At 37.4% G+C, this 26,063-nt stretch overlaps 1 protein-coding gene across 3 annotated transcripts in view; it reads left to right on the top strand.

Annotated features, from left to right (window-relative positions):
• Positions 1–387: 387 nt before the first annotated feature.
• CDH8 (cadherin 8) overlaps positions 388–26,063 on the top strand; it is a 145,466-nt gene continuing 119,790 nt past the window's right edge. For 2 of the 3 annotated variants that reach the window (XM_051629598.1, XM_051629597.1), the window contains exons 1-3: positions 388–819; positions 14,664–14,754; positions 14,848–15,110. In XM_051629598.1, coding sequence (XP_051485558.1) covers positions 14,673–14,754; positions 14,848–15,110 — 345 coding nt within the window. In that variant the 5' untranslated portion in view covers positions 388–819; positions 14,664–14,672. The remainder of the gene's footprint in view (positions 820–14,663; positions 14,755–14,847; positions 15,111–26,063) is intronic. The other variant, XM_051629599.1, reaches the window with a different exon arrangement.

Raw genomic sequence — 26,063 nt, 5'->3', positions numbered from 1 at the left:
GGCGGGTTCGGCTTCCTCTCCGTGGCGGGCATCGCCTCAGAGGCCGGGGTCTCCTTCTCCCGCGCCCTCTGCCTCCGCGGCGCTTGGTCGCCGCTCTCCCTCCCGGCGCTCCGGGCACGTCCAGCCCCGCCGAGCCGCCCCGGCCGGCGCTTCCCCGGGGGCCCCGCGCCTCAGATCCCGGCCTCCCCCCGTGGAGCCGCCTTGGCGCCGCCCGCTCTCGCGCCCTTCCCGCCCGGCCTGAGGGAAATGCCCCCCGGAGTTGGCCGTGCCGTGTCCGCCGCGGCTCCGGGCAGCGACCGCCTCCACGGTTTGTGGAAAAGTTGTGTGCTTACCCGGTTAAAGGCGGGGTGAGGGGGGTGCGAAGGAGAGGGAGGGGGAAAAACCGCCACCCAGAACTGCTTACATGAATTTCCAAGCGCTAGACCTGCCTCCGAGATCAGCCCAATAAGAGCTGTCAGGGGAGGCTCCCAGCTCACTTTTCCACATCACTTCACAGTTACATTTGGCAGGCAGGCACGTTGGAGCGCTCAGACCCGGAATTAGTGGATTTATTTGGAATATCCCTGCTTTCCTGGAGACGTGCTGCTGCCGCTGGCTTGCGCAAAGGGAGAAATTAATAACTGCACTTTAGCATGCAGGCACAGAAACCCGAGAAGCTAAGTAACCATCATTTCCTCCAGCATCGGCAGCCTCAAAAAGCATGAAAAGAAAATCTGAAGGATCCTGCCTGTTCACAGGGACTGGGTAATTTTTTACCTTACCCTTTCAAACCGTGTGTGAAGTGGCTGTCATCAAGCGGTTTCCTTGGTCCTTGAAAGAGTGAGTATTCATTTTATTAATATTATGTCTCGCTGGCAGAGGGCTGTCTCTTTGTAGATTTCTTTTTGACTTAGTGTCTATTCTTGCAAGGTGTACTGTGCAAGTGCCATGCTTGTTAATAGGTACAGTATTAGGCTGAACTGTAGTGGCTCATTAAGTTGCATATTTTGAAATTCCTCATAAGGAAAACATCATGGGATTCTAGTTAGGATTATTCTTCTTCCCTTTGGAAGATGAGTGGTTGTGGCGGTGTTGCTATTTCTCCTTCTGTTTTGTTTTTTAGGGTGGCTTGGTTTTGTTGTTTTGGTATTTTTGTTGTGTGTTGTTGGGGTTTTTTTTTTCCTTCTTTCACCCCCTTCTTCCCCTCTCTTTAAAGGATCAGGAGGACTTTGAATCCAAGGCTGGAGAACCCATTTCTTCTTGTTTGTTTTTTTTATTTAGTACAGTAAATCTCTGGGCTATTTCTCTTGATGAATAGATGCAGGGCTGCGTTCATGCATTGAAATAGATGGCAGTTTTCGTGCTGAGAATAAAAATCACCCACCAGCCAGATATGTAAATGAGGGAGGAGGAGGCTGGAAGAACCATGAGGGGGGGAATCCCCCTGATTTATTACCACCTTACCTCCTCTCAAAGCTTTGCACCCCCTAAATAAATAAAGAAATAGGAACAGTACATTAGCTTCCTTTTCTGCTTTCAGAGAGGAAGGCATCCCAGAAATACTGCTCGTCTTCTGAAAAGCTGATATGGGGGTGGATCCTTAGCTGGAACTAGCCAGAAGTCACCCCTGTCCCACAAGTTGTTTTCCTTCCCTTTCTTTGGGTGATTAAACAGAAGATAATGCACCTGGCTGAAACTTTGGAGGGAGAAAGCCCCTTAGCTCCAGTTGCTGGTTAGTTGCACCACTGCCAAGGCTCCCAGAGAAGAAATGCAGGAGTCTGTTGATCCATGAAGCTGGCTGTTGCACTAAATGCTTCATTTTCTCTTTGAGAGAGGAGAAACAAGTCCTTATATTCTGCTTGGCTACAAAATCTGCTGGGTAGCTGCATCCCAATTGGGAGCCCTGAGCTGTGAGACAGCATCCCTGCTAGACAGTATCAGACCCGTGTGCGGTGCTTGGCTGGGGAGCCTGGGAGGCACTGCAAAGCTTCAGCACAGAAAGCCTGTAGCAGTTTCTATGTGGATATTATGGAAGAGATTAATTCAAATCCTTATTTAGACACTGCCTACCGCCATGAAGGTGACACCACTTAACATAGTCAGGAATTCCTTTGTGGTTCATTGCTGTTCAGTTATGTCTAGAATCTGTCTCAATTTAAACAGTTTGCGTTTAGTACCAGACTAAATAGAGTGGAATCAATCCAACCTGGCACATAACGGCATTACACAAACCTGCTTATGTTGCCAACAGGTATCAGACTCTATACCCTCACTTCTCCCTCCCTCCTCTTTCAGACAGGCACAAACACACAGGCTGTGTTTAATGCAAATTATTCTATCTTTCTTTCCTGTGAAAGTAGGAATAAATACTTGTACAACTTTCATAAAGGTTGATACTTCTAAGCAGCCAACTCTGTGGCATAAATGGGTCTATTTGTGTCTTTGGGTATCACAGCCAAATGGTTTTTGGGGGTGTTGATTTTAAGATACCAAACAGCATTAACTGTTTATTGTTTCAAATATATTATGTTAGTGCTCAATAGGAGGGAAGCTAAAAGCTGCGCACTTCAGTTTCAATTAAAGAATACAGATGCTAACTACTGAAGCCATAAAGAATCCTCTTAACTTCAGTTATTCTCTTTTGGGAAGTATTCAAGAGTTTCTCTGCAATAAGGATAAAGAAATATGTAGTATTTCTGTATGGATTATATTCCTCCTTTACGTTCAATACCAGGCTCTTATGAATAATAAGACTTTACAATAGGCTTCTCAGTAAATATAAGTAAGTAATATATACATTCGGAAGACTGAAAAATTACCCTAGTGTACATTTTACCTGTCATAAATAAAATGATAAAGCGTCTAGAGGAAGTTAGTGTTTTGCATACCTGTAAAATTATCAAATTTCACTCCCATAAAATCTGGTAACATCAAAACCCAAAAATTCTCAGTGGTGTCACCTCCAATCCTATTTCTAAGAATGTGTGCAACACAAAACCACTAGGAGAGGAAGTGATTATCATCTGATATTGTAGTCTTAAGGTTTTCGTCCTTTCAGCCTTGTTGTTCTACCTTACTGTATACAGAATGAGCACAGCTTTCTGCTAGCTTCTGCCTAGGCTTGCTATTTACTAACTTTCTCTTTGTTTTGTAAAAGTTGCATCCTGGCTGTCAAGAACTTTTATTTCAGTGCCTAGCTGTAAAATGAGGGCCTTCACTGTCCTTAGAGATTGAAGTATTTAATAAAAGTTAGCTCTTATATAGGGTGAGCAGCTTGTTAACTGGGCAGGCTGCTAGCTAAGAGACTAACTTTGGACATTTCCTTCAATATTAAAAAAAAAAAAATCAATAAGAAGTATGTGTGTCTATTTAATAAATGTAGCTGGTTTTAACAAGAAGTATCCCTAAATAGGACATCCATGCCTTTTACACCTGTCATTTAGGAAAAGAAAAAAGTTTTCTTCTCCATGAGATGAGGTAGAATCCACCTTAGATTAAGTTGATCAGTGCTTTTTCAATTTGCATTAGTCATTCCCATCAGCTCCTGCTCCTGAAGTCCAAAACAGAGTTGTAAAGGAGGAAGTAGTTCCACAATCAGATTTAAATTAACTTTCTCTGTCATTTGTAATCTTCAGAATTTTCCCAATAATATTGCACCTTTGATAAATAAATTAATTGATCCCTTGACACTTTTTTTTTTAATATCGCTGTTAACATATGCTGCATTGTCTTTTCTAGACAAAGAATATGCTTTTACTTCTTTCAGACTTTGGAACTGTTACAAGGAAGAACACACGATCAGCCATGGATATAGATTTAGATCTATTACCCCTTGAAGTACTTGGTGAATTTTCTTTCTATTTCTTCTCACACAGTTGCAGATTTAGTCTTTTAAAATCTTAATTTCAGAAGACCTAAGTGCCCTACAGGCTTTAGCCTGGGGCTTTTTCATCCACTGAGTGAAATTAGGGACCTGGAACCCACCTACTTGACCCTTGATACATACAATTTTATTTCCAAAACTTAAAATACTTTTGGGGAAAAAAATACTGACCTGTAAGTTTATGAACAAGAAGGAAACACAAATACGTATTTTAAGCTCTTGGTGCTGCGTATCTCTAAGTGATGATTATGCGTACACTGTAACAGAAGGCAACTGCTCATGCTACATTGTATAAACAGGTATTTTTATAGCATATCCAGTAACCATAAGATACTGTATATCTTAGCATTCCTTTTCTATTCTGTTTTCCATTTTTATATTATTGGAGACTGCCCCTTTGGATATAGTATTCATACTGACAATTTTATGTTTACTGTATACACTTTAGTTGTATCATAAGGTGTTTCAACTAAGAGTTTAAAATTATACAAACTAATTTCTTTCAGTAGGAGGGAAATGTTCAGGTGTTTTGAGCTTGGAACATTGTAAGCATCATCACTGCCATAAGATCACATCAAGAGAATTACATTAGGTGGTGGAAACTCAACATTTTTCTTAGTGTTGTTGCCATAGAAAAGGTGTCTCACATTATAGCTTTTTGAACATAACTGTTTAAGCAGTAGATAGAAATAGTCCAATTTGATATTTCAAATATTTATATATTATTTTTTCCACCTATTGGATACACCATTTGTTCTGGAATCTGTTCAGCATGTTTCTCATTTTCTCAACCAAGTAAATAACATCAACACAATGACATTTTAACTGTTTTAATAAAATTGTTCCAAAAAACCCCATTGTATACTAATGGTATCTTAAGTGATAAGTGAAAAGGAAAGCTGAGTTCTGTACTAGTTCAGTTACCAACAGGTAGACTTAAAAGTATCTGAGTCCAGGCAAGAGACTGGTTTCTTAGTCATGAGAGTAGCCTTTGCAAGTTGCAATGATCATATTAATAGAATTGATTCTTCCAAGATGTTGAGCATGATGTGTCTTGTGAAAATAATTTTAAATTGAGAATGATCAGTACATTGCCTTGGATTTGAAATTAGTAATGTTAACCAGTCCTAGATCTGAATAAGTGAATCCTTTTCACGAGGAGTGTCTACTTTACCCTCTGGTGCCAAAGTCACAAACAAGCTCAGAAATGTGTTTATCATTGTGTCTTGCTCACACTGGATGTGGGAGTTCAAAACATTACAAAAGTGTCAGTCTTGACAGTCATTAGTCCTCAATTTTGACTTTTTAATTTGGTGTAGGTTCAGTTGAAATAGCTTACTCCTGGGAAGCAATGCTCAGCCTGATTTGAGGAACTTGAATAGCCATTTAAATCTAATTGTTTTGCAGTCACTGATTATCATAATTGTATACATGTGTATATTTTATATTTTTATGGGTTCTTTATATATATACAACAATCATTATACTGAAGTCCTGAAATACTAATGCAAATGAACTGTATTCAGAGGGAGTGCAATTCATTAGTTGAGTTTTACAATTGAACAATGCTTTAGATGTGAACTTACTTTATGGATAAAAGGTAACAACCATGATTGCCTTTTAAGTAAGAGATCAGAAATAAGTTCTTAGGGTTGCTGAAATTTACATTGAGTTCTGTATTCTAATCTGTGGGCTTCTCAAATTGGATTAAAACAAGCAAACAAATGGGAAAAAAACCACCAACAACAAAAACAAAAACCATGCCAAAATGAAAATCTCGTCCTGGCAACGAAAGATTGCCAAAAAGAAAATGTTTCATGCTGGAGGACCCTAATTCTTTCCAAACTATTTGTTTAAGTTGATGGTAAAACTGCCATCAAATTCAATGATATAACGATGCAAAAAGACATGCACTTCTAATTTCATATGTTTCAGCAAAAAAGATTTGAGCAGGTTTACTGCAGCAGTACTGTATGGAGTTAGAAAAGTAATGTTCACATTTTTCCTTTTTAATTTTTTTTTTTAATATGTACACACATTTATGCATTTATCTGTAAAGTTTGTATAGCTTTCACTAGACCATGATGCCCAGCCATAATTTTATATTCTTAGCTTAATCAGAATACATGTCAGGTAAACTTAGGAGTTTTTCCTTAATTATTATGTTTTGTTTAATTATGTAGAGAATACCTAACATTCGTTAAAGAAAACCAATGAAAATTAAAGCTCTGTATATCAAAAAAATACTGAAAAGAAAGCCCAGGAAGCCCAGGAAGCAAGATATTTATGTCCTGCATTAATATTTAAAACATTTTTCAGCAAGTACAGGATAAGCACATCCCAGCTGCTGAAACTCTCATGATAAACGATGCCCTAGGCAGAGCATGGTTAACACCTAATTCTCAATTGCAGGCCAATCTGTTTGCCTTTTTATGAGCTTTCTTCATGTTGTGCACAACTTGCCTTTTTTCCTCTCTCTCCTTTAAAAGCGATATAGGTCTTCAAATTATGTAATACACCCTTGTAAAAATGAGCATTGGTTTGAGAGATGAGGCTGGCAGGAGCTGAAGCTATTACATCTATATGCAATGCAGTTCTGTTTTAGTCAAAGGAAAATCACTTTAATCATTAGACTGTAGAGAATAAAAATTACTTCAGTTAATTTCTTCCTCTTACTATAGAATGAAAGCAATGCAGATAAAACTATGCCATGGACCACTGTAGTTGGTTAAACAGATTTTGAAGCTGCCAAGGCTCTGATACTTTGTATGTCCAGAACCAGAATGCATTAAAAGAAAAAATTAATCACCAAGTGTGTTGTTAGCACGTCCAAACTTTTTTTTTTCTATTTCTTTTATTATTACTTGCATTGTGAAGTGCTCAAGAATTCCAGTCATGAATCCAACTGTACTAGACATTGTACAGATACAGAACTAAGAGGCAGTAGTTCCTCCACAGTTTTCAATTGAAGTAATATGACTTGTTTGACTATATTTCCATTCCAGTGAAATTAGTATCTACATGTTAGTGTTGTGGGGCTTTTTTGTTGTTCTGGATTTTCTTGGTGTGGGTTTTTTCATGACTGCTGATACCGAAGGAACAGGCATTAAAATGACAAGAGAGTTATTTTAGTTCTTCTGTAGAACAAAAGGTGTTGGCAAACTTTTCTTTCAACACCCTATGCTTAGAAATCTAAAGAACTGTTCAGATGTATTTAACTATAAAGAGGAGTAATGCACGACCAACCTTAAAAAATAGTGGCATCTCTTTGCACATTGTGTGTGTGTGTAAGACAGAACATCTAACACCAAAATAAGCGAGGTGGTGTCTGTTACCATTGCTGTTAAAATAAGTAATTCTTTAGATACCTGCCTTTGATTCTCCAAGCAGCCATAAGAAAATTGCCACATGTAATAACTCAACATAGATTTGGACAATTGATTTGCACCTGTATTGGCAAGATTCTATCCTGCACAACTGACAGTACAAAGGGTACTTCAAGTGCATGTCACTCTGCTGCTATAGCGGAGTTCATATAACATTTCCCACCTCATTTTCCTTCCTCTGGAATTTCAGGCACTGGGGCAAAAAAAAGATTCTATTGATAATGCTTCTCTATGTTACACTTAATACCAGGTGACATAGCAGTCCCTTAAAATCGCTGTTAGTCATTGAAATTTAGAACAGCTACAAAGTGTAATTATGATTTGAGACTGTGCCTAGAACATACAGGGTCCACAATCTGGTGCTTGGCTTGCTGCCTATTTCAGCCTCTCTCCACCGTGCAGTGGTGTGTGCTGCTCGTGATCGGGATCACTGGGAGTTCCCCTGCTGACAGAGACCATTCCTGGAACAGCACACCTCTTTCATTTAAGTAGTTTCACTGTCCCTTATTGCTTGGTCTCTCCTCTTTTCCAGGCGTTATCCTCCACTCAGTCTGGTTGAGTCAACTATTTGTCTGACTGTCCTCTAAACCGTACAGTCAAACTTCACATGCTCTTTAGCAGCACAGCTGTTCGCAAAACTTTCTGTTGTTGTCCAGTAGTTCATGGGCTCTTTAGTTGTGCTGATGCAACGGCTTCTGCAGCCGTGCTGTAAACTAGATCAGTGCAATGATCTGGGTTATAAATTTGAAAAAAACTTCCTGAGACAGGGTTTTATTGCAATTTTGTTTAAAACCTACATTTCACTGATCTGGCTCACAGTCCTGTCTCGTGAAAAGCACAATTGCAGGGATAATAAACTGCAGCAAGGAAAGGAATGGGAATGAAGAAAGTATTCTTGGAAATATGCAGCTTGTATGTTGTTGGGGGCAGGGGAGAAGGGCAAAAACCTTGTAAATTAAAATTGTTCTTGGTGGAAGAATAGCATGAACAATGGCCTAACCCAGCTCTGTCAAAATGATTTGGTTTAAAAAACACCTTACTATTAAAAGCGTTTAAGTTAACAAGATCATTTTGACAGAACTGGGTTAGGGAGTGACTACACATACACTTATGCTGGAGATAAGGGAGGCAGTAAAGTCTAGCCAGGGCAGGCAAGTGGCACTTTGCAGTGTGCGCTGTAAGCGTGATCTTAGCTGCTGTCATAGTAGTATGTCTGATTACAGTTTCAGTCCCACTTCATCTTGCAGCATGGTGGAGAACTGCTTTTTAATTTTAATGTTTTTGGGGTATGGAGGAATCTTTATACAAATGAGTAATCTGCTGAAGAGTAATAGTAGTTAGTTATGGCCAGAAGTGCTCATTGCTTTCCAGCAGAAACACGAGAATGCTGCCTTATCCGAGGTAATTTAAATTCAAGTTCATGTACCATATAATGGATATGTACTGGAAACAGTATGAGGATGTAGCAAAGTTATGCAGGCGAGAGATGACATGTTCATTTGTTGGTTAGGGTGTCTTGATAGTTCTGAAATTTGGATTTGTTCTGCTTTAATGGAAAAAGAGAACTGTGGTGAGGATTTTAATTTGAGAATTATTCCTACAAGTGGGACTGGAGTGCTAAGGCCTTATGTTTTTACTACTGAAAACATAAGGCTCTATTGTGCTTCCAAGAGAGGATCAATGAAGGGAAGATAATTGTGCTTCCCATAGTGCATTATGTTGCTCCTGTTGATGGAAAAGGACCATCTGAATCCTTGAGAAATGGGACTGGGAAGCATAAGTAGCCAATACCTGTAGTAGTAAAAGGAAACCTAAGGAGCTGAAGGAATAGAAAAAAATAATGTGAAGCCAAAAAAAAACCCCAATAGATACTCTTGCTACTGTGGGGACAAAAAATAAAACAGGAAGGAGAATGGCCAGAGGTTAAAAAAAATATTTAACAGTAACAAGGAATGTGCTTGAATGTTAACAACAGAAACACTAAAAGGTATAAAATACTTACACCTGTGTACAGGCTGTCAAAATGGATCCCAAGATTGCAGGCCTATTGACAGGGATAATACAATACCTGATCATAAGTTGTAGGCAAACCTGTGATAATGTAAAGGGAAACACATTGTTTAATGAGTTTCAGATAAAGGAAGTCACAAGATGTAAAATTTTGTCAAGGACATCTGATTGATTAACCTTCCTATTTATTCTCCTAATCTATGTTAAAACTATTGCCCACAACTCTGTTTTGCAGAAGTAAGGATCCTTATTTCTGGCAGAAATTAAATTAAATTCATTATCATGGACAGAAAATCCCACATGGATTGGATGGAATTTTGAGGCTGCAAAGGAAGGGGTCAAAAGGCACAGGCTATCTGCCTGCTGTCACACAGCACTAGCTGGAATTCTCTGGGTGATCAGTAAATTATTTCTTCTCATCAAATGTTTGAGGCTGCTTGTTTTGTAACTTGGATTTGCTTATATTGAATGAGCATCAAAGGTAGGGATTATGCATGAAGATAGCTAAAACATTTTTACTAGAACTCCACTGCCTTTATGTATCATTTATCTCCTTATCTTGTGGCAGTTTGATATCAGTCTTCTGAATGCATGATGAAGGGGTCATTTAATGTACAAAATATAAATGATCCTGAAAATTCTTTCTAAAACCCCATCTGTTTCAGGTGAAGATCATCAGCTTTTGTCTAGCATCTGTAGTGTAACTTATTTAAATAAAACACTACTTATATTTTAACCTTAATAAGAGTTGTTTAGGAATTTATAAAATCCACCCTAATGAAATAGTGAGGTCAAAGGGCTTACCTGGTACATATCACCATGAATTGTAAGGTAAATATATAATTAAATAAAGAAAAAAAAATGTGCAGTTCTGAAGAGAACCTTCTATGTCTCTGGTGTGAGGAAACACTAGTGGCTCTAATAACTGTTAAAGTAACATCATGGTGTAAATCAGTGCACTAGCATTGTAGTGGCTTCCTTGACCAGGTAGATTAGCATTGTAGTGGCTTCCTTGACCAGGTAGATATTCTGTGGTTTGAAGTCTAAAAATAAATAGAGCATTTTAAAGCTTTTTATGATCTTACTTTGCCTCTTTTTCAATAAGAAGTTTGTATATAAAACTACTTGTATTAACTTAATAATATTTTTAATAAGTTTACTGTGTTCCAGTGTTCCCATTTTAAAGCTGCAAGATGATTCTGAAATATTGGTTGCTAAATTAGTTACATGAGAGATGCTAGTCATCATAAAACTTTCTACCATGGGATATACGAAATGGGAACTGTTGTTAGTTAGTGTATGTGCTATCACTATTTACTGTCATACTGTATACAGGCGATTAACTCATGCAAGTAACCTACAAAGATTTAGTTCCAGAAGTGGCTGCAATGTATATTGCATTAGTTTCTGAAGCTGGTATGCTAGTTATGTTCTGGCTTTAGGTTATAAACTTCTACTTCATTGTAATCACTTTTTGTGTTGTACTTGTTGTATGAAACTTACACGCTCATGGCCTAGAGCTGTATGAGTAGTGTTCCAACATACATGTTCTTGATAGTGGAATAATATTTTTCTAAAGCTTTATCAGCACATACAGTAAGTGGAAAACAAACTGCTCAGCTTTATCTGTATTTCTCTGTAGGTTGTGCATGGAGAACCAACTTTATGAATAGTCTTATGCTTTTGAAGCAAAAGACAGTTACCCGAATCTCTGCTACATGACATAGTGTCACATTTTCTTTCATCTCTTTGCTACATTAAATAATTGTTTTCTATTTTAGATATAATTTTCCCCTCTTAGGGTTGAATGAAGAACTAAAGCTGTTTTGTAAACAGCTTTGCTGGATTAGAGTTGTGTCTGTACTTGTGTATATCATACACTACACAGGGAAATCACTTAGAAGGATAGTCAAGTTTAGTTAAAGAAAACAGCCCAGGACCATTTGAATACATGGAAATTCAAAGCAAATGTGATGCTTTTATTAACACCAACAATATCTTTGTTAGGGTATGCTCTTGAAGCACCATGTGCTTGTCCTCTTTTGGTTGCTTAGCAAAAGGCAGCTGTGGCTTCACTGGAGGAATTTTGCTGTCATTACATACTCGCTGCCTCTTTAGGCCTTGCCAAAATATAAGGGAAGTGCTACTGTGCCTCACCTGCTGATCTCCCCTGATTACCACATCTCCCTTTACATGTGACTTTTTAATATAATTCTAGTAGCCTGATTCAGCAGCCACATCAGTTTCTCCTACATATTGAATCCAGGGGATTGTAATTTAACTACCAGGCATTTATTGATATTAGCCAATATGAAAACTGCCAGGCCAAATATTTAATAATACCTTCCATGAGCTCCCAACACATACCTGGTGTTCTGCTCCCAGGAACAGAGAAGAAAATTCATTTCCAAATTTGCTAAAGAAATCTGGGAACAATACAGTCTCCATTACATGAAGTAAATACCATGATTCACTGGTAGAGCAGCGAATCCCAAATAAGAGTCTGTTTCTCAAACAAATCTTGAAAGGCTGCAGCAGCTGAGGTTGAACTGTAGAGAAATTTATCCAGCTTTACTGCCACACACTGATCATATCCCCCTGCAGTACACAGATGCACACAAAAGCTCCATGAGACTTTTAATTTACCCTGCACTGCCTAACACTTGCCTGACCTTGCTGTTGGTACTTGGGAGTCGAGTCTCGCAGTTTTGTGTTCATTGAGCTCACATAACAGGACCCTTCACGGGGTTATTTCACTGAGTTAGGTATAATGACATGGTATGTGCGTTGCTAATAATTTTTGTGTACTTTTGACTCTTGCTTTCCTTAAGGTATGGTTGAATAGGGAGCTACTGTGAGGATGGTCCAGTCACAATGAATCTTAGGCTTTAGTGCTAGTGGACTTGATTAGAGTAAATGAAGAGTAACAGGCAGGAAGTCTGGGGGAGGAACTGAGGCGGGATGCACTGAAATGAACTCAGTGCTTGCCAAGGATTCAGAGTGGCATTCTGAAAAACAAATATCCTGCTCCTTCTTCAAAAAAAATGTTTCTGTGAGCATTGGATTGCTTTATCTCATTTAATTTATCTCTTTTAGAAGGCAGCCTGTGTAGTTAGGAATTGTTTTCAAAAAGCTTCTTGAATATAAAAAGTACTCTATTGTTATTTAGTCCTTTGAGAAAAAGAAATAGAGCAGTTTCTACTGGAAGAGTGAAAAAGTCAGTCATGGCAACCTTGAGTTCTCTTTAAGGCTTACTTGGACAAAGGTGTAATGCACTATTCTGTTTCTGGTGGGCCTCTGTTTCTGGGTCAAAAATCACTTTGTATATAAAATCTAAAGACTCAGCTACAGAAAAGGACTGTCAAGGTGGGTTTTCATTTTATACCCCCAGTTTTCAGTTTAATTCTGAATATTTTTTGAAGATTATGTCTATTGCTTTGTTTATAGTGATTGTTTCTTCTGTGTTTCAATTCTTGCTCTATTGAAGAAATCAGAAAAAATATTGCCCTGACAGACCCTCACACTCCCAAGTCCACTCTAATGTGCACAAGGATCCCATACACACAAACTTAACTGCTTTCTTGGATAGTATGGCTGTTTCTCTCTTTTCATTCCTTCTACCATCAAACATGCCCCAGGAAATCTCTCTTTTTAACATGTACTAGAAAACAAGCATTAGTAATCTCTGTTGAATTCTTTAGGCTGAAGAGAGGGGCTCCAGGAGGTGAATTTGACAGATCCTTCCTATCAAACCATTAGACTGTTTGCTTCTCTTTTCTGGGATGGAGAGAACGGTGACAGATTGAAGGCCTCTCTCTGGCTTCCCTCACATTTTCCTCAAAATCTCATTGCAAATGCATGCTGTAATCTCTGATTTCTTGCTTTCCATCTCAGTCAGCAATGAGGCCTAAATGGTTTTTCTGAGCCAGACAGTTACTTCTGTAATGGATATTCACATCATGCTTGATGCATTGTCAAAGCACTACACTATTAGCTTACCATTCTTCCATGCTACTTGAGATACTGAGTTTTGGTTTGATAACAGCTCTTCTCCCCTTTCAATGTGACAATTTTCTCACAGTTTCAGATTTTCATGCAACAGATTTCACAGTTGCTTTGGCAATTACTGAAGTTTAAAAAAAAATAAATTACTTTTTTACAATATTTGCTTTTAAAATAAAGCTGATTTTTTACTGATCTTGAATGTTTTCAGGTATTTCATGTATTTTTTCAATGAGTGTGTATGAAACTAGAAAAAAAACCCAACAAACCTTCCCACCTCCCAAAAAATCCCAACCCCCCAAGATTTTAATAGACATGCACCACTAGTATCTCATTTTACAGCGGGGAAAAAACCAGCCTAAGACATGGTGTAAGCTTAAGAGTAGATATTTCTACATGTCTTGTAGATAGTGGTTTCTCATGAGACTGTTTGGATATGAATCAGTCAAAGAAAATATATCAGGAAGGTTTTGATGTAACTCCAGCCTCGTTAGAGTGGCTGTAATGCAGTCCTTCTCCCTGAGCCATGTCTCATCTATTTCTAAGTGATCCATGGCTGCATTTCAGGTTTTACCAATTACAGTGTCATTAGCATGCCCTACTATGTTAACTTGCTTGTCCTTTTCAAGGAATATTTACACTGAGATGAAACCTGATGTGGCCTTCTAATACATGGAATGTTGGGTGGGGAAAGAATGGCAAAATGCTCTCAAGTGTCTGTTAAGGAAGATGTCTTTGGAGTAAAATCTGACTGTGTTTTCTCTGAAACAGAGAGACATACTGAGAGTCCGGTGGTGGACATGTACATAAATTAGCTTACTTGGGGTCTGATAGTGGTCTGGTTTGGGGATCATGGATTTCCAAGCAGATTTACCAGTCCTGTTCCTCTGCTGGACTGTGAAGGTTTTACTGAGCTGTGTACTGCTGTGGCTACACGATTACTAAAATGAGAATGTACTGCCTCAGCCTTGTACATGTACCACAAGTAACTCCCATTTTTTTAATTTGTGGAGGAAAGGAGAGTAAGTCTGTATGCAAGAACATTATTTTGCTTGACTTTTATTATTTGATATGCTAGTTGCTGATAGTTGACTACATAAAAAATACAAACTATCAAGAAGGTCAGGTGCTTCATGAGACCCTAAGACAAATTGCAAATAAAATATTTTCCTGTGTGTAATCATTTTTCTGAGTCTTCCCTCACTATCTTAGGCAATGAAGGAATACAGAGAATCAGATTATTTTTTTAAAAAATCCATTTAATATGCACTAATACTACTACTAGTACTACAAGTTTAAAACCTAATATGGCTTTCTTATCATACGTAAATAAATAGGATTTTTCAGAATGCTTTCCTAAGCTCTTTAGTCACTGATTTGACCTTTTTTTTTCCCCCCACCAGGAATCTTTAATGACTGGAAAACTCAAAGGATCATATTTTTATAATCTAAGCTATTTTTACGTTGACTGTGCTGTAAACACATGGAGGAGCTGTAAGTAAATATTCTGTACTGCATGATGAATTGGATTGCTGCAGTCTGGAGGAAAGCAAAATAATAATTTCATTTCTGTGGTGATTTGCGTAGCTTGGGGTACAATGCCAGAAAGACTAACGGAAATGCTTATGGATACATGGACTCCATTAATAATATTATGGATTACTGTCCTTCCTTCCATTTATATGGCTCCAATGAATCAATCTCAAGAACTACCAAGTGGATCCAGTTCAGGACTAAAAAGGCTAACTGAAGAACAAAGAGTTTTGAGCCGTTTCAAGAGAGGCTGGGTTTGGAATCAAATGTTTGTATTAGAAGAATTTTCTGGACCTGAACCAATACTCGTTGGCCGGGTAAGACCAAATTTATCTGGTTTTTTTTTTCTATGAGTATGTGAATGTCCAGCTTGCAAAGGTCTTTGGTCATTTGGATTCTAAGAAATGCAAATTTGAGGTGGTCTGTTACTCTAAAATTATTCTCTAACTTCCATAATTTGTGCTTTAAGTGTACCTAATTTTAAGGATATGGTTTACTGGTTATTTGCTGCTATTGGTTATATACTGCTATTTACAACAAAACTATATATGTTCAAAAATACACAAGCTTGTACACATCCTTTCTTTAATATCATTAGTCACGACTCTTCACCTTTGTCAGCTCGCCAAAGCAGCTTTTTGTATTCTGTTCCTATTCCTTCAAAGTATGTTCCTATTAATTCATTCAAAAGGTTGTTACACCCATACGTTAAGTCTGATTACACGGGAGTTATTTATGCCCTGAGAATTTTTAAAAACAAAAGGGAAGTGTGGTATATACAGCAAATTACAAAATACTAGTTTATAGGAAGGTACTGATATGCACGTATATGAAATAACATTATTGTCACAGGTTTTGTAATTTACTTTCAAAGTTAGGAAGATAACACAAGGCAAATTATTGTTTCTCTGTGTGTCCCAGTTTGCCTGTTGCCTTAAAGCTTTGGTTGTTGCCATGCATTAGCTTATTCTGTAGATCAGTGTATACCTCTAGTCAGTGAATCAGCCTTGCACTGTCTCTGAAATGAGATCATGGGCCATCTGCATTCATTAGGAATTCATTATCTTTAGAATTAATATTATTATAAAGGAATTGTCTGTTCCTGAACACATTTGACTTAAAGTGAGCAGTTATGAATATCCTGATTGTTTATCACAGAAGTTTAGTTCCCTTTGAATAATCCGGTACATTGTTGTCATACTGCCTGGCTACTGGAATTGAGTTAAAAAAAAATCTAGGTAACAGAAATTATGGTTTTCAATTAATTTCATTATGATCTTGAAAATTTTCTGGGTAAATGTAGACACTGTAAGTAATACAGGCATTGTCAATAGCTATATCTTTTATTGAAGAGAACAGTGATCAAGGGCATTCCTATTTTTCCCTAGCGTAGCCACATTCTAGTGGAAACTTAGGGTCAGAAAGTGCAGTGAGCTTTTATATCCAGTGGCTTCTGGGGACTGTGTTAAGTTACGTTTATATCCCCTATGTATCTATTCTCATTTGTTTTTCTGTAGTTAGTAACAAATCTCAATTTCAGAGCCATAGGGATATGCTTATTTGAGATGTTAAATAATTTTATTCAACCCATTATTTTAATAATATTTTGGTCAAGCTTTAAAAATTATTTTGAGTTGCTTTTGAGTAGCTGGGGAGAATCTTGAGTTGGCATTTTATAGTACTTTGATGTTCAGGGTGTATCCAAGTCTTAATCTTTCTACAATATTAGGTCGGGGATTTTTAATGGATATAATAACCAGAATTGTTAGACACTAGTGAATAGAAGTGGGTGGGTTAAACCAAGCCAAACCGATAAAGACATTATCCCATCTTCTGCTAGCATTTTGAATAGAATTAGTTACTCTAAAATGCTGTGACAATCTATTTGTTGAGACTGCTGCATAATTAAAACAACACTGCATGATATAAATGGAAATGAGCAAAAAATTAAGTTTGCTCCCATAGGGAGAAATCCTTGGTTTATTCATGAAAACAACTGAAAATATTCTTGTAATTCTCGTCTGTTTTTGGTTTGTTTTTTTTATTCACTCAGGAAAAATAATCTGTATTGTTGACTTACTTTTTTTTTCCTAAGGTTGACAAATACTGTGACTGTTTTCAAACTCTGCTGTACTCAGTGAGAACAGAGGCACTCCACATCTTTCGGAGCTGCCTTTAATCTTTCCTGACTATAAAGCAGCAACTCCCTCTATTAGAGTTCTTGGCAATCCAATCCCAAAATTTTAAAGGTGCACAGAATGTCACAAAAAAAATGCTCTCCTTCTCCACAAAGCTGGGCTATGGTTTGTCTGCTGTCACCCTCATTGGTTTCTTATGTATTGCAATTTAACAATTTAAAAATAACCACCTTTTCAGAACTCACAGCAGATTTGCAGATACCTAGTTCCTTCCCCTCTCCTTCTTAAACTCTTCCTCCAACCATGCAGTTTTGCCCCTGACAAAGGATTTGTGACCTTGGGGTATCTCTTTCCTCCCCTGACTGTTGTTATCAACTATTTTTCTGTCCGATGACTTGCCTTGATTTTTTAAAAAAACTTCTTTTTCTTTCCTTTGAGTGAAAGGGTCTCTGTAAAATATGGTACTGAGAATTAATGTAGAGAGGCTTAATACTGTGGAGAGAATTATCTCAAAGATATATGCCATTACTGCAGCTTCTGGACATAGATGTACTGATGTGCCATTATAGGGGCAGTGTTATTTATATGCTTTTTACATGTTTAAAGTTCTAGTATAATCTCAATACAAATTTATTATTTGACAGTTAACTGCTTCAAAGGGAACATTCTTTAAGCAAATCTAATTATGTAGCTTTTGGTTGCATTTTTGTCTCTTTCTACACTGTTGTAGAGGTTACATGGTACTTCTTATCGTCACGTATGATTTTTACAAACATGTTATCAAGTGTTCTAGACAGTGAATTTTAAAAATAAGTTTTTGTACTAACAGAAATAGTATACCCAAAAGCAGAAATTAAGCTCTTATGAACTGCTCAGAATAATATTGATACTTAAATTATGGGGTTTTATGTCAGTGGGTGAAAAGACACTGAGTTAGAAGGATTTGATTCTAATGGAGTTGAGCAGGCATCAGCAAAATAAAACAAAAAATTGAGATAAATAATAAATATAAACAAAACACAAACCACTCTCTAAAGAAAAGTCTGAGTATAGAGTATATGCATTCTTTCAGTTAAAAAGTTATCTGAACTTTCTGAAATACAGAGAAAATTTAGCACAATAGGAGTTAAAGAGATACCTTCTATCTTTTATTAGGCAGTTCAATTTTTCCAGGAGAAACAGCTTCTAGGTATAAAGACCCTTCTTCAGAATTTTTAAGTGTTGCAATAGAACTACACAATCTTCAAAGGTACTTATTCATTATTATTCTACATGAATATATATTAATAAATGAAATTCCAATGTATTTGCTCTAATAAATGAAAGAATTTGGGGTGAGACTAATAGGAGGATTTAATGTAACCTCCTTCAAGCATGGTGATTTTCTTAAATGACTCAAGTAAAGAACAGGCGAACATTTTTTGCTTTCAGACTTGAACTTCTTACAATGAATTTGAACAATATGCACTTTTAATGTCAGTTTTCACCACTGTATTCAGTAGGATCAAGCTCAAACAAAATAAGCAGCTCAACTTGAGTTCACACATTTGTAAAAACCTATATGAATAATTATCTCTTAGGATGATTTCTGAATTTGAGATTTCTTTGTAAAATGCTACGGATATTCTAGTTTTTCTATTTTGTCTGTATTTATATTGCATTTATTTTGACAAGTGGTATTATAATAAGTCCCATATTGTTTTGATCTATATGTGTAGAAATGTATACATGCATTTTGAGAAACCTCGAAAGCAGGTAACCTTTTTGAAGTTCAGTGATGTACTTCAAATGCGTTTGGTTGTGTTCATAGCAATACTGTACAGAAAGATAGATTTACAAATACTCTTTCATACATAATTTATTTTTGTTTGTCTGTTTTGTTTCATCCATAGAAACAGGTATGTAGTTTACAAAGCTACCGAAGACTCCATATACTGCACATTGCTGTCAGCAGCTTGCAGGCCTCCGAGTGGCTGACAGCCTCATTCAAGGGTTTAGTGATGGGTCCTGTGACACTGCACATGCTGTCCCCATGGACTTGATTAGTTAGACAGAACTTTTGCTTGATACACACTGCTGCATTTTCTCAGCCTCCTTTGCATGCATTTACAGCACCATGGCAGATGTGCTGTGAAATCTGTGCTGTAGCAAATGCCACTGTTCTTTGACAGAAGGCAGCCACCAAATTCACAATGAAATACATATTAGAGATTAAAAACATTAGGAAACTAGGTTTTGGATGTATAATTGTAGCTCCTGTTTTATGGAACATATGTTGTGATGTTTTAAATTGGATAGGAACTGGTTTAATAGATGTTTTTAAGCAAAAATCTGGGGTAGTTAATGTGTTAACAATTGTCATTTGTAAGTAAAATGCATGAAGGGAACTAAAGAGGGAATGAGTGACAAAGGTTTTAGCTTTTTTTTTTCTTTTAATATTCCCTGACTTACCACTAAATGAATCGGCAGTTGGGTCCAGACACAAAAAACCACTAATGGTCAGTCCCACGGGTGCTGTTTCTGTGATACCACTCCTCTGGCAGTACTCCCTGGTTTCTCCCAGACTTTTCCCCTTTCCCAGTTGTTTTTTAATTCACCTATTTCCAGTCTCAAAGTATTATACTGCATATTTTGCACACAGTCTCTGTGATGAGAAAGTGGTAAAATGAGTGGGCCAGGGAGAACAAGCACTTGTGTCACCTGCACAGCTGCTGTGTCACATCTGTGGCATGTGGTTGGTAGAAGAGCTGTGCTAGCTTTTGAGAAGTTACTCTGAAAAGCCTGGACAGGGGAGGAAACAAACCAGACTGAGTTTCTGAGGCTCAGAAAGACCATGACCAGGTCAACTCTTTTCTGCAGGGGAGTCTTAATTTTTTATCTGTGACTCTGGAGTTTTTCTTCCTTGCATCTGAATTACATGGTATGTGTCTTTTCACTATGTTATATACAGATTTTCTTGTATGGCTTATACAATGAGGAAGCTAGGTCACTTTGGCTTTTTAGAGCAATGGAAACATTTCCCTTGAAGTGTGGGGCTTAGGTTCAGGGCTTTAGAGGAGAAATAATTTTCCCGTAGGAGGAGCAGTACAGAATCATGGAATGGTACATGTATGCAAGCATCAAAGGGGAGCTATTTAGGGATGAGAACAGGCTCATCTTTGGAAAGATACTAAACAATGACAAGCACAGAATCACAGAATGGTATGGGCTGGAAGGGATCTCTGGAGATCATCTAGTCCAATCTCCCTGCTAAAGCAGGTTCACCTACAGCAGGTTGCGCAGGATCACATCCAGTCAGATTCTGAGTATCTCCAGAGGAGACTCCACAGCCTCTCTGGGCAGCCTGTTCCAGTGCTCTGTCACCCCCAAAGTAAGTACGTTTTCCTCATGTTCAGGTAGAACTTCCAGTGTTCCACTGTGTGCCCCTTGCCCCTCATCCTGTTGCTGGGCACAACTGAAGGGGGTCTGGCTCCACCCTCGTGACACCTGCCCTTTAGGTATTTATAAGTATTGATGAGATCCCCTCTCAGTCTTCTCTAGGCTAAGCAGACCCAGCTCTCTCAGCCTTTCCTCATAAAAGAGATGCCCCAGGTCCCCCATCATGCCTGTACCCCTTGGCTGAAGGCAGAGAGGCAACATGTTTTCACAGTTAAGTGCTTCAGGCTGTGCTACTGTAAAAGCTGAACCTGGAAATGCAGGGAGGACTTAAAAATAGCTTCAAGCTGTATGTTCTACATTGTACATGCTTTATGTGATCTTTGATTTCATTACTAACATACATTTCCTCCTTAACAAGGAAATGGTAAAATCTTGTTTAAAATTATAAATACTTCTGTTGAGGTACAAGTGATACATATATGCGAAGTAAACAAGGTTTTAATTAACCAGGCTCTTTCCATATGTTTTCCTTTTTATTCCTGCAATGAGCTTGTAATTATAATGGTTGCCTGAAAACACTGTTGTGCTCAAGTGATACAAACTAGAGACTAATATAACTAGGGCTCTGACTACTTTAGGGATGAATTACATGCTGTTTCCCTGAAGGGAGGAAATAATTGTGAAATGTAGGTGTAGTATAGCCCTAGCATAGATTTCATAGGGTGTAATGTGGACCTGCATTAATGCACTGTTAAAGTTTTCACAGAACAACAGAAATCAGAACACCATATTATAGAGTGTCCTCTTTTCCTTCTAATATACATTTGCATGTTTTCCTATATATGATTTAAATGCATGTCATAAATGTTGCAAAGTCAACATTGCTTTCTGAGCCCTAGATTTTTGTTGTTGTTTTGCAACCATAATTAAACACTAATTTTCCCACTTACGTTTAATAAACTCCCAGAAGCTGAACTGTGTCATTTGTTTTGCCACTGTATTCTTTATGGAAAATACTAATTCCCCCTGCTTTTTGTGTGATTTTGAAAGAGAAGAGACGACTGGATACTTCATAGAATGCTCCAGTTTAGGTGGTCTAAATCAGCTTAGAGAGCCACAGTATAAGCAGCTCTAAGAAAAACTCTTCTTAATTAAATGTTGCTGCAAAGGCAATACATTTAGTATACAAAATTTTATAGAGGCCTGATAAAAGTAGTGGGTTTTTAATATTTCTGAGTCTGCACAAATTTCATTTGTTTATTTTTAACTAAATTCAAGTTCCAAGAAATTCCTTCTTTGAATGTATAAATTTAAACAAGGACATTTTGACAAAAGTGAAACAACACTATCTACCTTTTCTAATACAGTGTAGAAGTAATTCTACTGATTTCTCTTAGAGTTAACAAGACAATTCTTCAGACTCTAACATCTCATTTCTGTATATTTCTGGGAGTATCACTGAGTAAGGTTAAACACTTTCATATTCCCTCATCTGCAGAACGGGGACATGATATAAACACAATTAAAATAGACTCACAACTTAAACTTTTATGTCAGCTGATACTACTGAACTGGTAATAACTTCAAAGAGGCCTTTCATCAGATGCCTACTCCATTTCTGCTTAATAGAATGAAAACAATAGAGTAAAAAAGTGGCACATACTGGTATGGGACACTAATGTGGAAAGCACTTAAAGAATGCATTATAATGTCAAGTTACTTATGAAACCTGTGTAGTGAGGAGTTGCCCTGCAAGACACCAGGCACCTTCAGTATTTACCATCAGTATTTACTGCAGTGGGAACACCTGTCATATGACTTGCATCTTAAACTTCAGACTTCATAGACAGTAAGTGCAGAATAACTACGAAGAGTTGGGTTGGGGTTTTTTGTTTGGATTTTTTTAGTTGGATTTTACTTTGTTAAAGAGTGGTATATATGATTGACATGATTATACTTTGTGTGCTTAGGCATTTGAGTCCCCTGATGTCACTTTAATATTATTTGTTTAATTTCTTTGTCATATTTTTCTAAAGCTGCAAAGATTCCTAATCTTCTGAAAAGAAGTAACTAACATTGACTATTTTTTTTGTTTGTTTGTGAAGAATTAGAAGCTTGGGTATTCTTGTTCAATATATTGATGTAAACACTTTTATATTTCTCACAATGAATTGAATTGTTTCCCAAGTATGCATGCAAAATGCTGGAGTGTCAGTGTGAAAAATTAAGTAGAGCTTTCTACATGATATTCTGCAGATGTCCTGTGATAGTTCAGTCTTTCCAACATTGCTTTAGTAAATGGTTTTAAATTTCTACCTGTAGGGCCCACCTCTGGTGCTGTCAGGATGCTTCTGTTCCAGTTGTCAATTTAACTACCAATTAATGCCAGTTGTGATACTGGTTCTTTGCTAAAAGTTTGTCCCTTCTGAACTTGACAAACGTATTTTCCATAGGCTACTGAAAAGCTATCGGATATTAGGGGCTTTGCAAAAGTGAGAGAATGTGTTGCCTTTCAACCAGTAAAGTGAAAGTGTATTTATTGTTTTCGGGTCCTGATTTGAGGTTCCTCAGTTTTCTAAGGATTCATGTAATGAAAACCTTAATAATTTTGCAATAAAATGCGAAATGCTTTGGGACTAATCCCTTTAGTGTCTGCAGGCTTCCAGTAAGAGCTCTAGAGCTGAAGTGGGTGATACCTCATGAACTGAATTACATCTGAGAAAGAATGGCTTTTTAGTTGGTAGACAGCTCTGTAGTTTTGGAATGTAGTAAGTAGATATTCACAGTAATCACAAGAAAAAATAGTTTGCATGTGAACATAATTGGAGAGTGTTTGCATACATTCTGTTTCTTGAAAGTTCTGGTTTTAAAGTCGGGTATTTTCCTGCTCTAGTAAAGTGAAAGAAGAAAAAGGAAGGCATAACATGTTGTGAAACAGACCTAGAACTTCACAGCCCAGAGTCTTTTGTTTGTTTTCTGGTCGGTTTCTATTTTTGACAAATCCAGGTATGCTGATGCTGTGCTATTTAATTTGGATGTGAAGCAGTCAGCTTCATTACAGGAATAATTTGCAGCAATATGTATTTTTGGCAGTGTTTAAAGGTAACTATTACTAAAAAAAAATAATGTATAGGGCATGTGACATTGAAAATAAATGTAGATGATTTTCCTGAAGATACTTAGGGAAATATTTATGTACCTGACTAGCCTGTTGGTGATCCCTGAGGAAGGCCTCTGGTGATATAGAGGAATCTATAACTTTCCTTTTCCTGAGGACTCTCTATTAGTGTCGATTCCTCTTCCATAATTTCTTTCAAAGCCTTTATTTTCCCACAGTCATGCCAGCAGCTAAGAAAAAGTAAGTGTAGCTCTCCCTAGAGACTATCAATGCCATTCCTGAATTAACCAGAGGAATCATTAGGAGCAACAAGAAATCCCTTTTCTTGTTTCAGGGTCTGAGCTCAATAACTGTTACTCACGCAGTCCCTGGTGAATAAGAAGCAAAGCTGAGGGTTTGTGTTTCAACTTGGTGTGCTGCGTATTGCTGTTAGATGGCCTCGATGAGGGGGAATGTAGTGAAATAAAGGACTGACTCAGAGCAGATCATTGGAGGTAAGGAGCCCAGTTGTAGGGAGAACCAGCAAAAGATATTTCTTGGCAGTTCAGAGTGCCCTAGTCATCTGCTGGTTTAAATCCAGAAATACAATTTTCTATCCCTTCCTGAGGGAAATGTTTACATACAATGGGGTATTGATACCAAGTGAAAAAAGGTGAATTTTAATATATTTAGAGCTGGTGGTGGGCATCCAGATGTGAAGTACATAGAGAATAGAGGACTTGAACCAAACCATAGCTCTTCTATCACATTATTTTCTCCGGTCATCAAACTACAAGCTTTAAGAGCTACGATATATTATAAACCCAACCTAAGAAATTGCAATACTGAAGTGAATGGAAAAAAAACACACCTTATTTTTAATTAATTAATTTGGGGTAATCTGCAAGATAATTGATGCAACATAATCCTGTATGTTAAAGCGTGATGCACATACTCAGTCTGATATTACTCAACTCTAACAGCTTAATTAAGATATACCATATTTTACTGAATAAGTTTTCTAAATACAATTACTGATATAGTTGCTATTCTCTTTTCACTGCCTTTTTTATTTAATTGTCTGTTTTGCAGGCAACCTGTTCTCTTAATTATTTTGTCGTCTAAAGTATGTAATGTAGACCACTGGCACATCTTGCAATTCCTGTGTTGTCTTGTTGTATCGAGAAGAAAATACAATGTCCAGAGGCAAAATGTTTGTTTCTTCCTTCATGCAAAGTCATTTGAAACAAGACTTAATGCCAACTCAGTATTTCAAATTTGTTAGTTTATTTCTGCTAATTAATGGCTTTTGAGTAGTTTATTAGATAACCCACATAATTGTTAGAATATTTGATAAACTGGGAGGCGCTGTTCTAGACATACAAGGACTTTTACTTTTTATTGAGTTCTCATATGAGTAAACTGAAGTTACTTATATAATTTAATGCATATACCAGGATTTTAATTGGCACAAAAAGATTTACAAACTTTTATTGAGATTTAAGTCATGGCTGCTTTTTTTTTTAAGGGTAACTCAGTGTGGTGTCTTTACAAACTGTACTATAGCATTTGAGGAATGGTCCACCCAGTAACAGTAAATGTGAAAGCTGTTAATGCTGCCCTTTGTGTTAAGAGGCCTTAGCTAAAATATTTTTCCGTTTTGTTGTGCAGTAGACAATTCCTGCCTCAAAGCTGTTAGTGTCAAAGTAGGATTGTAGGTTGTAATTGAGGAAGAAAATGGTAAACTCAGAAAGGTGGTGTGGGCAGAGGTGATTTTTCCACGTGCATAGTTATGCCTCAAGTCCATGGCATTGCTGAGGGACAAGCTTTCTGACTCTTTGGTCACCTCAATAGACAGTGCTGTCTTCCAGGAGCCAGTAATGGTATTGCAAGGTGTAAAGTCCAAATATTATTGGGAAGTCTTAAGAGAACCATGTGATTGCTTTTCAAGTGTGTGGGAACTTCTGTAAGGGATGTATCCTATGCAGTTTATTAATAAATGTGATATATTAACAAATATTTGTACACTTCAAGATATTGAACATAAGGCTTACAATAACTCCAGCATGTCACTACCTCAAAAATACAGAAAATTGCAAACAGTCTAAATATATTTGGGCAGGATTAGGCTTCTCGTTCTATGTAGAAATCAGCTGCACTGATCATCCCATTAAATAATCATTGTGTAATTGACCTAAATTCTGTCACTCCAGGAGACCACCTGCTAGTTACTGCAAATTACCAATAAGCAAAGAAATGCCAAGTATTGAGCATTGTATATGTGTAAATAAATACTTGGATTTTTAGGGATTGTTTTGTAAATGTTTTATCTAAATCAAATTTGTGCATTCCGCACAAATACTGTAATGGGCAGTTCTCTGTGGGACAAAGTCTGGTGGTTATTAAAGCAAAATTTTGCTCTACTAGTCAATCTCAGAGGCCTCCTCTGAGAGTAAGTTCACTGCAGTACTTGAATATGTCATGAAATGTAGGTGTTTCATACTTGCAAAGTGGGAAAAAAGCACCTAGTGTGATGGAGTCAGTATTCCAACTGATATCCCCTATGCAGAATCAGGAATACATTGTAAAGTCTATACATTTCAGAGAGACTGGAAAACATAAGAGATACTTCCCCACTCTGAAACAGGAAGACGTGG

The sequence above is a fragment of the Apus apus genome, chromosome 11 (assembly GCF_020740795.1).
Source record: "Apus apus isolate bApuApu2 chromosome 11, bApuApu2.pri.cur, whole genome shotgun sequence".
Lineage (NCBI taxonomy): Eukaryota > Metazoa > Chordata > Aves > Apodiformes > Apodidae > Apus > Apus apus.
Note: the sequence above shows the minus strand (reverse complement) of the source record. Positions and strands in the feature narration are given on the sequence as shown.